The 12318-nt window shown below is 51.9% G+C and overlaps 1 protein-coding gene and 2 pseudogenes across 2 annotated transcripts; all 3 read left to right on the top strand.

Annotated features, from left to right (window-relative positions):
* Positions 1-6888: 6888 nt before the first annotated feature.
* On the top strand, positions 6889-7768 carry LOC117073518 (annotated as a pseudogene).
* A 676-nt stretch (positions 7769-8444) lies between these two features.
* On the top strand, positions 8445-9731 carry LOC117072250 (annotated as a pseudogene). Its single transcript, XR_004432731.1, has one exon. The product of XR_004432731.1 is annotated as a putative uncharacterized protein FLJ44672 (transcript).
* Positions 9732-10276: 545 nt separating this feature from the next.
* LOC117072249 (putative uncharacterized protein FLJ44672) lies at positions 10277-11284 on the top strand. Its single transcript, XM_033192144.1, has 2 exons — positions 10277-10422; positions 10623-11284. Exons 1-2 carry the CDS (start codon positions 10277-10279, stop codon positions 11176-11178), a joined length of 702 nt encoding a protein of 233 aa, XP_033048035.1. The 3' UTR covers positions 11179-11284.
* The last annotated feature ends 1034 nt before the right edge of the window (positions 11285-12318 follow it).

Below are 12318 nucleotides of genomic sequence, written 5' to 3'. Positions count from 1 at the left end.
GAGTGCAGTGATAGCTTATTATAGCTTTGACCTCCTGAGATCAAGCGATCCTCCCACCTCAGCTTCCCAAGTAGCTGGGACAACACATGCATGTCACCCATGCCCAGCTCATTTTTGTAGTCAGAGTTTCACCATGTTGGCCAGGTTGGCCATGTTGGCCAGATGGGGTCTTGTTGTGTTGCCCAGGCTGGCCACAAATTCCTGGGCTCAAGTGATCCTCCCACCTCATCCTTGTAGAGATGAGATTTAGTTTATGTCGCCCAGGCTGATCTCAAACTCTTGGGCTAAATCGATGATCTCACCTCATCCTGTCAAGTAGCTGGGACTACAGGCACACACCACCATGTCAGGCTAATTTTTATTTTTATTTTTTTCTAGAGGTGGGTCTCACTATGTTATTCATGCTAGTTTCAAACTTCGGGCCTCAAGTGTTCCTCCTGCCTTGACCTCCCAAAGTGTTGCGATTATGGGTGGGAGCCACCATGCCCAGCAATGACAGGGTCTTTATCAAAAGAAAGAGGGTAGGAGATTCAGAAGTGGAGCAGGAGATGTGGTGATGGAAGCAGAGGTAAGAGAGGGAGATTTGAAGATGCTTCACTTCTGGCTTTGAAGATGGAGTCAGTTGCCATGATCCAAGGAATGGGAGTGGCTTCTAGAAGCTGGAAAAGCCAAGGGAACACTTTAGAGTCTCCAGAAGGAATGCAGCCCTGCTGACACCTTGATTTTAGCCTTAATAGACCTAGTTTGTGTTTCTGGCCCCTAGAACTGTAAGATGGTAGATTTGTGGTGGTTTAAGCCACTAAATGTAGAAAACTGCAAATTACGTTGCAGCAGCAAGAAGAAATGAACATGAACCCAGGCATGATGGCTCATGCCAGTAATCCCAGCACTTTAGGAATTTAGGCAGGAGGATTACTTGAGGCCAGGAGTTCAAGACCAGCCTGGGCAACATAGTAAGACCTTGTCTCTACAAAAAATGAAAAAATTGGCCAGACATGGTGGCTCACACCTGTAATTCCAGCGCTTTGGGAGACTGAAGTGGGCAGATCACCTGAGAGCAGGAGTTCGAGAGCAGCCTGGCCACATTGTGAAACCCCGTCTCTACTAAAAATACAAAAATTAGCTGGGCGTGGTGGCATGCACCTGTAATCCCAGCTACTTGGGAGGCTGAGGCAGGAGAATCACTTGAATCTGGGAGGTGGAGGTGGCAGTGAGCTGGGATTGCACCGTTGCACTGCAGCCTGGGCAAGAAGAGTGAAACTCTGTCTCAAAATAAAATAAAATAAAATACTAAAAAAGAGAAAGCCAGACATGATGGCATGAACCTGTAGTCCCAGCTACTCGGGAGGCTGAGGTGGGAGGATTGCTTGAGCCTGGAAATTTGAGGTTGCAGTGAGCTGTGATTGTGCCACTGCACTCCAACCTTGGTGACAGTGAGATCTTGAAAAAAAGAAAGAAAGAAGGCAGAAAGTAAAGAAAGAAGAAATGAGCATGGTGGGCATGGGGACAGATGGCAATGTTAAATAGAATGGTCATGGGGTGGCCTCCTAAGTGAAAATTGAGCAGACTTGAAGGAGGGGAAGGAGCTGGCCAAGGTGCTGAGGGAAGAGGATTGTAGGCAGAAACAACAGAATAAAATGTCTGAGGTGTGTCTGAGGCTCTGGAAGGAGGCCAGTGGAGCAGAAGGAGAGAGGGAGAGAATTAGGGGAGGGGGCCAGGGATTTGCCTAGTGGGGATCAGTACAGATCATGTAAGCCCTGGAGGTTATTGCCGGGGCTTTGGCTTTGACTCTGACTCAGATGGGAACTGCAGGGAGGGTTCTAAGCAGAGAGGCAACATGATCTGTCTCCCGGTTTAGAAGCATTCTCTGGCTGCTGAGTTGAGAAAGACTGTGGGAAGATTTGGGTAGAAGCATGGGGGCCAAGTTATGGCAACATCCAGGTGGGAGATGATTTTGGTCCTGACCAGGGTCATGGTGGTGTTGAGAGATGGTCAGAGGGGAGAAGTAGGGGATGAGGCCAGGGTGTTGCTGGGTGGGGATCTTTAGTATGTGTTGAAGACAGTCAACAGGATTTCCTGACAGACTGGATATGGGGTGTGAGAGAAGGCAGGGGTCAAGGTTGAGTTTGATTCTTACTGAAATTATTAAGTAATTTAAAAAAACACGGCCGGGCGCAGTGGCTCAAGCCTGTAATCCCAGCACTTTGGGAGGCCGAGATGGGCGGATCACGAGGTCAGGAGATCGAGACCATCCTGGCTAACACGGTGAAACCCCGTCTCTACTAAAAATACAAAAAACTAGCCGGGCGTGCTGGTGGGCGCCTGTAGTCCCAGCTGCTCCGGAGGCTGAGGCAGGAGAATGGCGTAAACCCGGGAGGCGGAGCTTGCAGTGAGCTGAGATCCGGCCACTGCACTCCAGCCTGGGCGACAGAGCGAGACTCCGTCTCAAAAAAAAAAAAAACAAAAAAAAAAAAAACACTACTGCTTTTCCCAATCCTAGCAAGTATGGGATGCTAGATTAAAGAAATCTCTTCAAGCTCATTGCAGTGGCGCATGTATGTAGTCCCAGCTGTTTGGGAAGCCGAGATGGGAGTATCTTTTAAGGGCAGGAGTTCAAGACCAGCCTGGGCAACACAGCAAGATCTGTTCTTTACAAAAATATTTTTAAAAATTAAATAAATGTAGCTAGGCATGGTGATGTGTACTTGTAGTTTCAGCTATTCAGGAGGCTGAGGTGAGCAGATCTGTTGAGGTCAGGAGTTTTGAGGCCAGCTTGGGGAACATAGCAAGACCCCTCACTCTACAAAAAAATTTTAAAAATAGCCAGACATGGTGGCACTCAACTGTAGTACCAGCTGCTGGGGAGCTAAGGCAGGAAGATGGCTTGAACCCAGGAGGTTGAGGCTGCAGTGACCTGTAAGTGCACAACTGCACTCTAGTCTGGGTGACAGAGCAGAACCTGTCTCAATACAAATAAAATAATGAAATCTCAAGTCAGAGCCTTTCAGCTCTGCAGCCCTTGCAAACCCTGAGCCATGCAGTGGGGTTTGCATCGCTGGGAATGAGGAGACCCCTGCTTAGTGTTGTTGCCTGACTAATCAGTGTTTTAAGCATATATTAATCAGGGTGGGCGCGGTGGCTTATGCCTGTAATCCCAGCACTTCAGGAGACTCAGGCGGGTGGATCACCTGAGGTCAAGAGTTCAAGACCAGCCTTGCCAACATGGCTAAACCCTGTCTCTACTAACAGAATACAATAATTAGCCGGGCATAGTAGTTGGCACCTGTAATCCCAGCTACTTGGGAGGCTGAGGTAGGAGAATCGCTTGAACCCGGGAGGCGGAGGTTGCAGTGAGCTGAGACTGCACCACTTCACTTCAGCCTGGGCGAAAGAGCGAGTATTATATCAACATGTAATGGTTTTATTATTAATATGTATGAATGTTAAATATTTTAAGAATCTTGTTTTACTTATATCAACATGTAATGGCTTTATTAATATGTGATGAATAATATTTTTAAAATTTTGTCTTATTTTCTAGTTTTAATATAATTATTTATATAAAGAAATAGTCTTAGAGGTCTTTAATAAAGTTAAAAAATGTAAAGGCATCCTAAACCCCAGAAGATTGAGAACTTCTGGTTTAGATATTCAGAATAAGCCACATACAACTTGCTACTTGAACTATTTTTTTTCTTTGTTTTTTATTTTAGGAGATGGGGTCTCACCCTGTTACCCAGGCTGAAGTACAGTAGTACTATCACAGCTCACTGCAGTCTTGAACTCCTGGGCCAAGGATCCTCCTGCCTGAGCCTCCTGAGTAGCTGAGACTATAGGTATACATGACGACACTTGGCTAATTTTTAAATTGTTTTGTAGACATGGGGTCTCACTTTGTTGGCCTAGCTGGTGTCAAACTCCTGGCCTCAAGTGACCCTTTCACCCCTGCCTCCCATCCTACAGGTATGTGCCAACACAACAAGCACTTGTTCAATTTTCTAAAAAAATAAAAAATTTCCAAAGTAAGGCTGTGGGATGATGGCAGGAAGATAAAAATGGAAAAACAGAAGAAGAAGTTCAAATGACTTATTCACACATATTCTTTTGACAGCAAAAAGAACTTTTAGTATATACATTCCTTACAAACAAACATAAGGCAAATACACAGTATTGTATAGGAACGTCAACACACACTGTACAGTATTCCCACTTTGCTGACATGAGTTACGGAAATTTCGTGGTTTACTTGAGTATCGCTATCAGTATTTTGCTTCTCTGATCATTTTTATCAACTTCCTCATCTGTTAACTTCTCTCCAAGGTATGTCATATTGTGACTTACTGCTGCTGCGTGAACATGGCCAGTGTCTTCCTATTAAACATGAAGAATGCTTTCCTAATTTCTTTTATCCTGTCTCTGTGTTTTGCATTTTTCTTACCTTTATTGTCAAAAACTCCAGGAAGTTAATCCTACTAATTTATCACCATTTGCTTTGTTAATTTATACTTTGCTTATATGTAATTTTGCCCAACAGACCTCATTTCAATTTCTAACCTGTTTTGTTTTATTTTGTTTTTTTCTGAGACAGGGTCTCGCTCTGTTGTCCAATCTGGAGTGTAGTAGTGCTATCACAGCTGACTGCAGCCTCAACCTCCCAGGCTCAATCAATCCTCCCATCTCAGCCTCCCACGTGGCTGAGCCTATAGGTGCTTGCCACTATGTCCAACTAATATTTGGAATTTTCCTATACTTGGGTTCCAGAGGGGTGACGGCGAAACGTGAGTCAGCATGGATTTTGGTATATGCAGAGATGGGGGGCTGGAACTAATTCTGTCTGTATACTAGGGACGACTGTATATGTTTTTACAATTGTGCTATAGGACACATACTGTTGCATAGCCTTGAAAATAATAATTTTTAACTGAGTGGAATAATAATAATATTGATAAAAGTAGCAGCCGGCCAGGTGTGGTGGCTTACACCGGTAATCACAACACTTTGGGAGGCTGAGGCAGGAGGATGGCTTGAGGCCAAGAGTTTGAGACAGGCCTTGGAAACAAAGGGAGTCACCATCCCTACAGAAAAATACATGAATTACAGGCATGTTCCTGTAGTCCCAGCCACTTGGGAGGCTGAGGTGGGAGGATTGCTTGAGCCCAGGGAGGCTGAGACTGCAGTGAGTCATGATCAGGCATCTGCATTCCAGCCTGGGTGACAGAGTGAGACCCTGTCTCGAAACAACAAAAAAGTAGCAGCTAACATCAACTGACCTTTTACCAGATGCCTGTTAATACCATGGTTTAATTTCTTATAACTGTTTCTTATTTCAGTTAACCAGTCTGTCTTCAGTTACTCCCAGATTTTCACTGTGTTTGTACAGATGACCTTTTGTTTACATTGAATTGTCACCCCAAGGTATTTCCAGAAGTAAGATTGCTGTGAGTCATGGTGAATGGACATTCTCATTACCCTTGATGTAAATTGACAAGGTTTTGGGTGCCTCCCAGCTATAATCTCAGCACTTTGGGAGGCTAAGACAGGAGGATTGCTTGATGCCAAGAGTTGGAGGAGGCAGTATGACAGTATGGTGAGACCCTGTCTCTATTATTTTAAAAAATTGTCAGACTTTACCCTGGAAGGCTTATATACAATTTAAACACCCCTCATAGTATAAGAAAGTGCCCATTTCACTGCACCTTTGCCAGCACAGGGTATTATAATTTAATAAGTCATTTTTTGTTTGATTATTTTAAATAGGTAAAAGACCTCATATTACTTGTTACATTTCGACATCTTTCCTTGGCTTATTAGCTCTGTTTCTTTTCTGTCTGTAAATGGTGGTGGTTGTTGTTTTGTTCTTTGAGACAGGGTCTTGCTCTGTCACCCAGGCTTGACTGTAGTGGCATAATCATGACTCACTGCAGCCTTGATCTCCCAGGCTCAAACTTCAGCTTCCTGAGTAGCTGGGACTACAAGTGTGCACCACCACTCCCAGCTAAGTTTTTTCTTTTTCTGGAAGGAGACAGGGTCTTACTGTGTTGTCCAGACCGGTCTCTAGCTCTTGGCCTTAATCCTCCTGCATTAGCTTCCCAAATTGCTGGAATTTCAGGTATGAGCCACCATGCCTGGCCTGGGCTAGTCCTGTTTTCTCTAGAGTTCTCTTTACTTTGTGCTAGCCAATCTCTCATTATGTTGTTCCCCTGTTAACAATGAATAATTCTCTGGATTAAATTTTACCACTTTAAACTTTTGAGTGGTTTATGTCTCCGGATTGGACTCTAATATGCTCAGAAGGGTCCCAGGAGATGAACCCACACAGATGGGATTTGGGCATAGGTTTGGTTTTCCAAGGGACAGTGCTGAGCTCCTTGCCAATGGGAAATGGGATGCTGGTGATTTCTGGTAAGTGACCTCACAGTGACTCAAGCTACCACTTACTGTTGATTGTGATGAAATGCCAACTGAGGCACATGCCTTGGGAGCTAAGTGGTTGCTGCACTGGACTGCTATGAAGACTGGTGTGGGAAGGGTCCTTTTGGATGCACTTGAGCAGGGGTCCCCAACCCCTGAGCCATGGAGCTGTAAGGAGCCACACAACAGAAGGTGAGCGGTATCGAGTGAGGGAAGCTTCATCTGTATTTACAGCCACTCCCCTTTGCTCACATTCCCGCCTGAGCTCCACCTTCTCTCAGGTCAGCAGCAGCATTAGATTCTCATAGGAGCACGCACCCTGTTGTGAACCGTGCATGTGAGGGATCTGGGTTGTGCTGTCCCTATGAGAATCTAATGCCTAAGGATCTGTCACTTTCTCCCGTCACGCTCAGATGGGACCATCTAGTCGCAGGAAAACAAGCTTAACATGCCCACTGATTCTACATTATGGTGAGTTCTATAATTACTTTACTATATATCACAATTTAATAATGGAAATAAAGTACCTAATAAATGTAATATGCTTGAATCTTTTGGCCCAGGTCTTGCCTTCCAGCAGCCTCTCCAGGCCCAGAACTTTCTCCAGTCGGCCTTTACAGACCAAGCTCATGACTCACAATGGTCTATTTAGGCCCATACCCTACCTCACGGCAGTCTGTGGATGAGGCTACTGCCTCGCAACAGCCTCCACAGGCCCAGCTCCATCGTTACAACGGCCTCTTTAGGCCCAGCTCCTGCCTCAGAACAACCTCTTTTGGCTCAGCTCCTGCCCAGCTTCTAGTGGCCTTTGAAGACCTAAAAGTGCCTCAAGTCAAGCTTTCCAGGCCCACCCTCTGCCTCCCAGTGGCCTGGACAGGCCCAGCTCCTACGTGACAATGGCCTCTCCAGGCCCAGCTTTTGCCTCACGGACATCTTCCCCAAACAAGCTCCTACCTGCCTCCCGGCCATCTTGATGGGCCCAGATCCTGCCTCACACTAACCTCATTACGCCCAGCTCATGCCTCACTGTGGCCTGTCCAGGCCCAGGTCCTGTACCCCGACAGGCTGTCCGTGCCCGAAACTTCCTCAAGTCAGCCTCTCCAGTCACAGCTCCTGCGCAACATTGGCCTCTTTAGGCACGGCTCATGCCTTAGTGGCCTCTCCAGGCCCAGCTCCTGCATCCTGGCAGTTCTCTAGAGCAAGAACTTTCTCAGGTCCCCCATCCCAGGCCGAACTCCTGCCTCCTGTCAGCCTCTATAGGCTCAACCTCTGCCTCACAGGAGACTTTCCTGGCCACCCAGGCCAAGCTCCTGCCTTTCAGCAGCCTCTGCAGGCCCAGCTCCTGCCTCTCAATGACCTCTCTAGAGCAAGCTCATGCCTCACAGTGGCCATTCTGGCTCAGCTTTTGCCTTTTGGCAGCATGTCCAGGCCCAGAACTTCCTCAAGTGGGCCTCTCCAGGCCCACCTCTTCCTCCCGGCTGCATCTCCAGGCCCACCTCCTACCTCACAACAACCTCTTTCAGCTCAGCTCTTGCCCAGCTCCTGGCAGCCTTTATAGGCCCAAAGCTTTCTCACATCACATTCTCCAGCACAACCTGCCTCCCAGCAGCTTAAATAGGTCCAGCTCGTGCGTGACCATGGTCTCTCCAGGCTCAGCTCTTGCCTAACGGAGTTCGTCCTTGGCCAAGTTCCTGCCTGCCTCCCAGCAGGCTCGAAAGGCCCAGCTCCTGCCCCCGACCGTCTCTCCAGGCCAAAATCTTCCTCAAGTCAGCCTCTACAGGCTGGTCTCTTGCCTCACACTGGCCTCTCCAGGCCCAGCTCCTGCATCTTGGCAGCCTCTCCAGGCTCAGCTCCTGCATCTTGGCAGCCTCTCCAGGCTCAGCTCTTGCCTCGTGGCAGCTACCCCAGGCCAAGTTTCTGACTGCCTGCCAGCAGCCTCAACAGGCACAGCTCCTCCCTCACACTGGCCTGTTTAGGCCCAACTCATGACTGTCAGGCCCTATCCAGGCCCAGTGCCTGCCTGCTGACTGACTCTTGAAGCCCAAAACTTCCTCAAATCAGCCTTTTTAGGCCCACCTTCTGTCTACTGTTGGACTCTACAGACCAGCCTCTGCCTCACAGTGGACTCTCCAGACCCAGATCATGTCTTACTGTGGCATCCTCAGGTGAAGATCCTGCCTTTTGGCAGCTTCTACAGGGCCATCTCCTGCCTTGCAATGGCCTCTTTAGGCCAAGCTCATGCCCCATGGCGACTTTTCCAGGCACAGATTTTTGCCTTTTGCAGCCTGTCCAGGCCCAGAATGTCCTCAACTCGGCATCTCTGGGACGAGTTCATTCTCCCGGCTGCATCTACAGGCCCATTTCCTGCCTCAAAACAACTTCCTTTGGCCCAACTCCTGCTGAACTGCTGGCAGCCTCTGTAGGCCACAGACTTCTTAAAGGTTTCCAGGCCCACCTTTGGCCTCCCAGCACCCTCAGCAATCAAACTATTCCCTCATGGCAGCTACAAAAAGCCAAGTTTCTCCCTGCTTCACGGCATCCTCCGAAAACTGAGCATTTGCCTCACAGCAGCCTCCCCAGGCCACAAATCTGCCTGTCTCCCAGCAGTCTTGACAAGTCCAGCTGCTGCCTCACAATGGCCCCTTTAGGCCCAGCTCATGCCAAAAGGTGGACTCTCCAGGCATAGCTCTTGCCTCCTGGCAGTCTCTGCAGGCCCCAATTCTCCAAAAGTTGGCCTCTCCCAACCCAGCTCCTACCTCACGTCAGCCTACACAGGCCCAAACTCTACCACACAGAGGCCCTTCCAGGCCCACCACTTGCTGATCATGGCCTCCTCAGGTGAAGCTCCTGCCTCACAATGGCCACTGTAGGCCAAGCTCATGTCTCCCGGTGGCCTTTCCTAGCTTTAACTTTTGCTTTTTGTTGCATACTCCAGGCCCAAAACTCCCTCCATTCAGCCTGTCCAGGCCAAGATCTTCCTCCCAAAGGCCTCTGCAGGCCCAAATCGTCCTGAAGTCAGCCTCTGCAGGCCTAGGTCCTGCCTCCCAGTGCTGTGTAGGTCAAGCCAATGCCCCACAGCAGGCTTTCCAGGCCAAGTGTTTGCTTTTGTGCATCCACTCCATGCCCTCAAATTACTCCAGTCGGTCTCTCCAGGCCCAGCTCTTCCTCCCAGCAGCTAAACTGTCCTCAATTCGGCCTCTCCAGGGCCAACTCCTGCTTTCTGGTGGCTTCTGCAGGCTAAAGTCGACCTCACGTCAGCCTCTTTAGGCCCGGCTCTTGCCTCTAAGCAGACTCTCCAGGTGCACAACTGCCTCAAGTCAACTTCTCCAGGCCCAACTCCTGCCTCCCAGTGGCCTCTTTACGACCAGCTCATTCTACGCAACGGATTTTCCAGGCCCAGTTTTGCGCTGTGCTTCCCGAGGCCCAGAACGTCCTCATGTTGGATGCACCAGACCCATTTGCTGCCTCCTGGCCTGGTGTTCTCTCCTGGCCCGGGTCTTCCTCCTGACTGTGTTTATAGACCCAACTCCAGCCAGACGACAACCTCTGTGGACATACCACCTGCCCAGCTTCTGATGGCCTGTATACGCCGAAAACTTCCTCAACCCAAGCTCACTAAGCCAAACTGAGGCCACATGGGGGCCTCTGCAGGCCCAAACAATCTTGAAGTTGACCCGTCCAGGTCTAGCAACTGACTCCTGAAGGCCTCTTAGACCCAGTCTGTGTCTCATGGCAGCTTCCCCAGACCAAGGTCTTCCTCCTGGCTGCATATACACGCCCAACTCTTGCCTCACACAAAAAAACTTCTTTTCGCTGAGGTCCTGCACACCTAGTTCCAGCCCCTGTAGGCCAGAAACTTTCTCCAATGAAGCTTTTTCGGCATCCCAGTCCAGAGCTCCTTCTGCCTTTCGGCAGCTCCAACAGGCCCCGCTCCTGCCTCCCTGTGGCCTCTTTAGGCCCAGCTAATTCGTCACGGGGAACGGCCTTTCCAGGCCATGGCTTTGCCTCTTGGTGGGTTCTCCAGGCCCAGAATTTCCTCAGGCTGGCCTCTCCAGGCTCAGTTGCAGCCTCCCGGCCTCCTGACCAGGCCAAGCTCCTCCTGCTCCAGGCAGCGGCCCCAGGCCCATCTCCTGTCTCCCAGCAACCTCTTTGGACTCGGCTCCGTCCCAACTCCTGCTCAGCGGCCTTTATAGGCCCCAAACATCTTGAAGCCAGGCCCTCGAGGCCCGGCTCGGGCCTCACTGTGGCCTCCCCGGGCTCGGCTCCTGCTCTCCGACGGAGTCTCCAGGCCCCAGCCTTCCTCCAGCCGGCTTCTCTCGGCCCAGCTCTTTCCTCCCGGCGGCCTCTGCAGGCCCATGCTGCCCTCGAGTCGGCCTCTCCAGGGATCGTTCCTGCTCCCGACAGCCCCTGCAGGCCCAACCCGTCCTCCAGTCGGCCTCTGCCGGCCCAGCTCGTGCCTCTCGGTGGCCTCTCCAGCTGCCAGACTTCCTCAGGTCAGCCTCTCCAGGTCCAGCTCCTCCTGCCTGCCACTGGCCTCTTCAGGCCCAGCCCCACTCACGCCTCTGGGCGGCCTTCCCAGGCCCCGCTTCTGACTTCTGGCGGCCTCCTCGGGCCGAGGACTTGACCCCCAGTCCTCGTCTCCTGCCCAGCCTCCTGCCTCCCGAAGGCCGGCACGGGCCCAGCCTCTACCTCACAGCGGACTCTCCACGCCCAGCGCACGCCTCACTTCGGCCTCCCCAGGCCAGCGCTCCTCCTGCCTTTCGGTAGCTCGGACAGCCCCGCTCCTGCCTCCCAGTGGCCTCTTTAGGCCCAGCTCATTCGTCACGGGGAAGAGCATTTCCACGTCCCGTCTTGGGCTTTTGGCGGCCTCTCCAGGCCCAGATTTTCCTCAGGCCGGCCTCTCCAGGCCCAGTTGCGCCTTCCCGGCCTCTTGTCCAAGCCCAGCTCCTCCTGCTCCAGGCTGCGGCCGCCGGCCCAGCTCCTCCTGCTCCCGGCTGCGGCCGCCGGCCCAGCTCCTCCTGCTCCCGGCTGCGGCCGCCGGCCCAGCTCCTGCCTCAAAGCAACCTCTTTGGACTCGGCTCCAGCCCAACTCCTGCTCAGCGGCGTTTATAGGCCCCAAACGTCCTGAAGCCAGGCCCTCCAGGCCCAACTCGTCCTCCAGTCCGCCTCCACCAGCCCCGCTCCTGCCTCTTGGTGGCCTCTCCCGCTGCCAGACTTCCTCAGGTCAGCCTCTCCAGGCCTAGCTTCTCCTGCCTGCCACTGGCCTCTTCAGGCCCAACCCCGCTCACGCCTGTGGGCGGCCTTCCCGGGCCCCGCTTCTGACTTCTGGCAGCCTCCTTGGGCCCAGGACTTGACCTCCAGTCAGCCTCTCCACGTCCAGCCTCCTGCCTCCCTAAGGCCCGCAGGGTCCCAGCCTCTGCCTCACAGCGGACTCTCCACGCCCAGCGCTCGCCTCACTGCGGCCTCCCCGGGCCAGAGCTCCTCCATCTTTGGGCAGCTCCGACAGCCCCACTCCTGCCTCCCAGTGGCCTCTTTAGGCCCAGCTCATTCGTCACGGGGAAGGGCCTTTCCAGGCCCTGTCTTGGGCTTTTGGCGGCCTCTCCAGGCCCAGATCTTCCTCAGGCCGGCCTCTCCAGGCCCAGTTGCGGCCTCCCGGCCTCCTGTCCAGGCCCAGCTCCTCCTGCTCCCAGCTGTGGCCGCCGGCCCAGCTCCTGCCTCGCAGCAACCTCTTTGGACGGCTCCGGCCCAACTTCTGCTCAGCGGCTTTTATAGGCCCCAAACGTCCGGAAGCCAGGCCCTCCAGGCCCAACTCGTCCTCCAGTCGGCCTCCGCCGGCCCAGCTCCTGCCTCTCGGCGGCCTCTCCAGCTGCCAGACTTCCTCAGGTCAGCCTCTCCAGGCCCAGCTCC

This window comes from Trachypithecus francoisi, unplaced genomic scaffold, assembly GCF_009764315.1.
Source record: "Trachypithecus francoisi isolate TF-2019V2 unplaced genomic scaffold, Tfra_2.0 Lachesis_group4, whole genome shotgun sequence".
NCBI lineage: Eukaryota > Metazoa > Chordata > Mammalia > Primates > Cercopithecidae > Trachypithecus > Trachypithecus francoisi.
The sequence above is the reverse complement of the archived record's forward strand: the minus strand, read 5'-3'. Positions and strand labels throughout refer to the sequence as shown.

Bases quoted from the DNA above. Each gene is read 5' to 3' on its own strand.
- LOC117072249 (XM_033192144.1), top strand. From the start codon at position 10,277: ATGAAGCTTTTTCGGCATCCCAGTCCAGAGCTCCTTCTGCCTTTCGGC. The intron at 10,423-10,622 runs GTGGGTTCTCCA...AACATCTTGAAG, and splicing joins GGCCATGGCTTTGCCTCTTG to CCAGGCCCTCGAGGCCCGGC.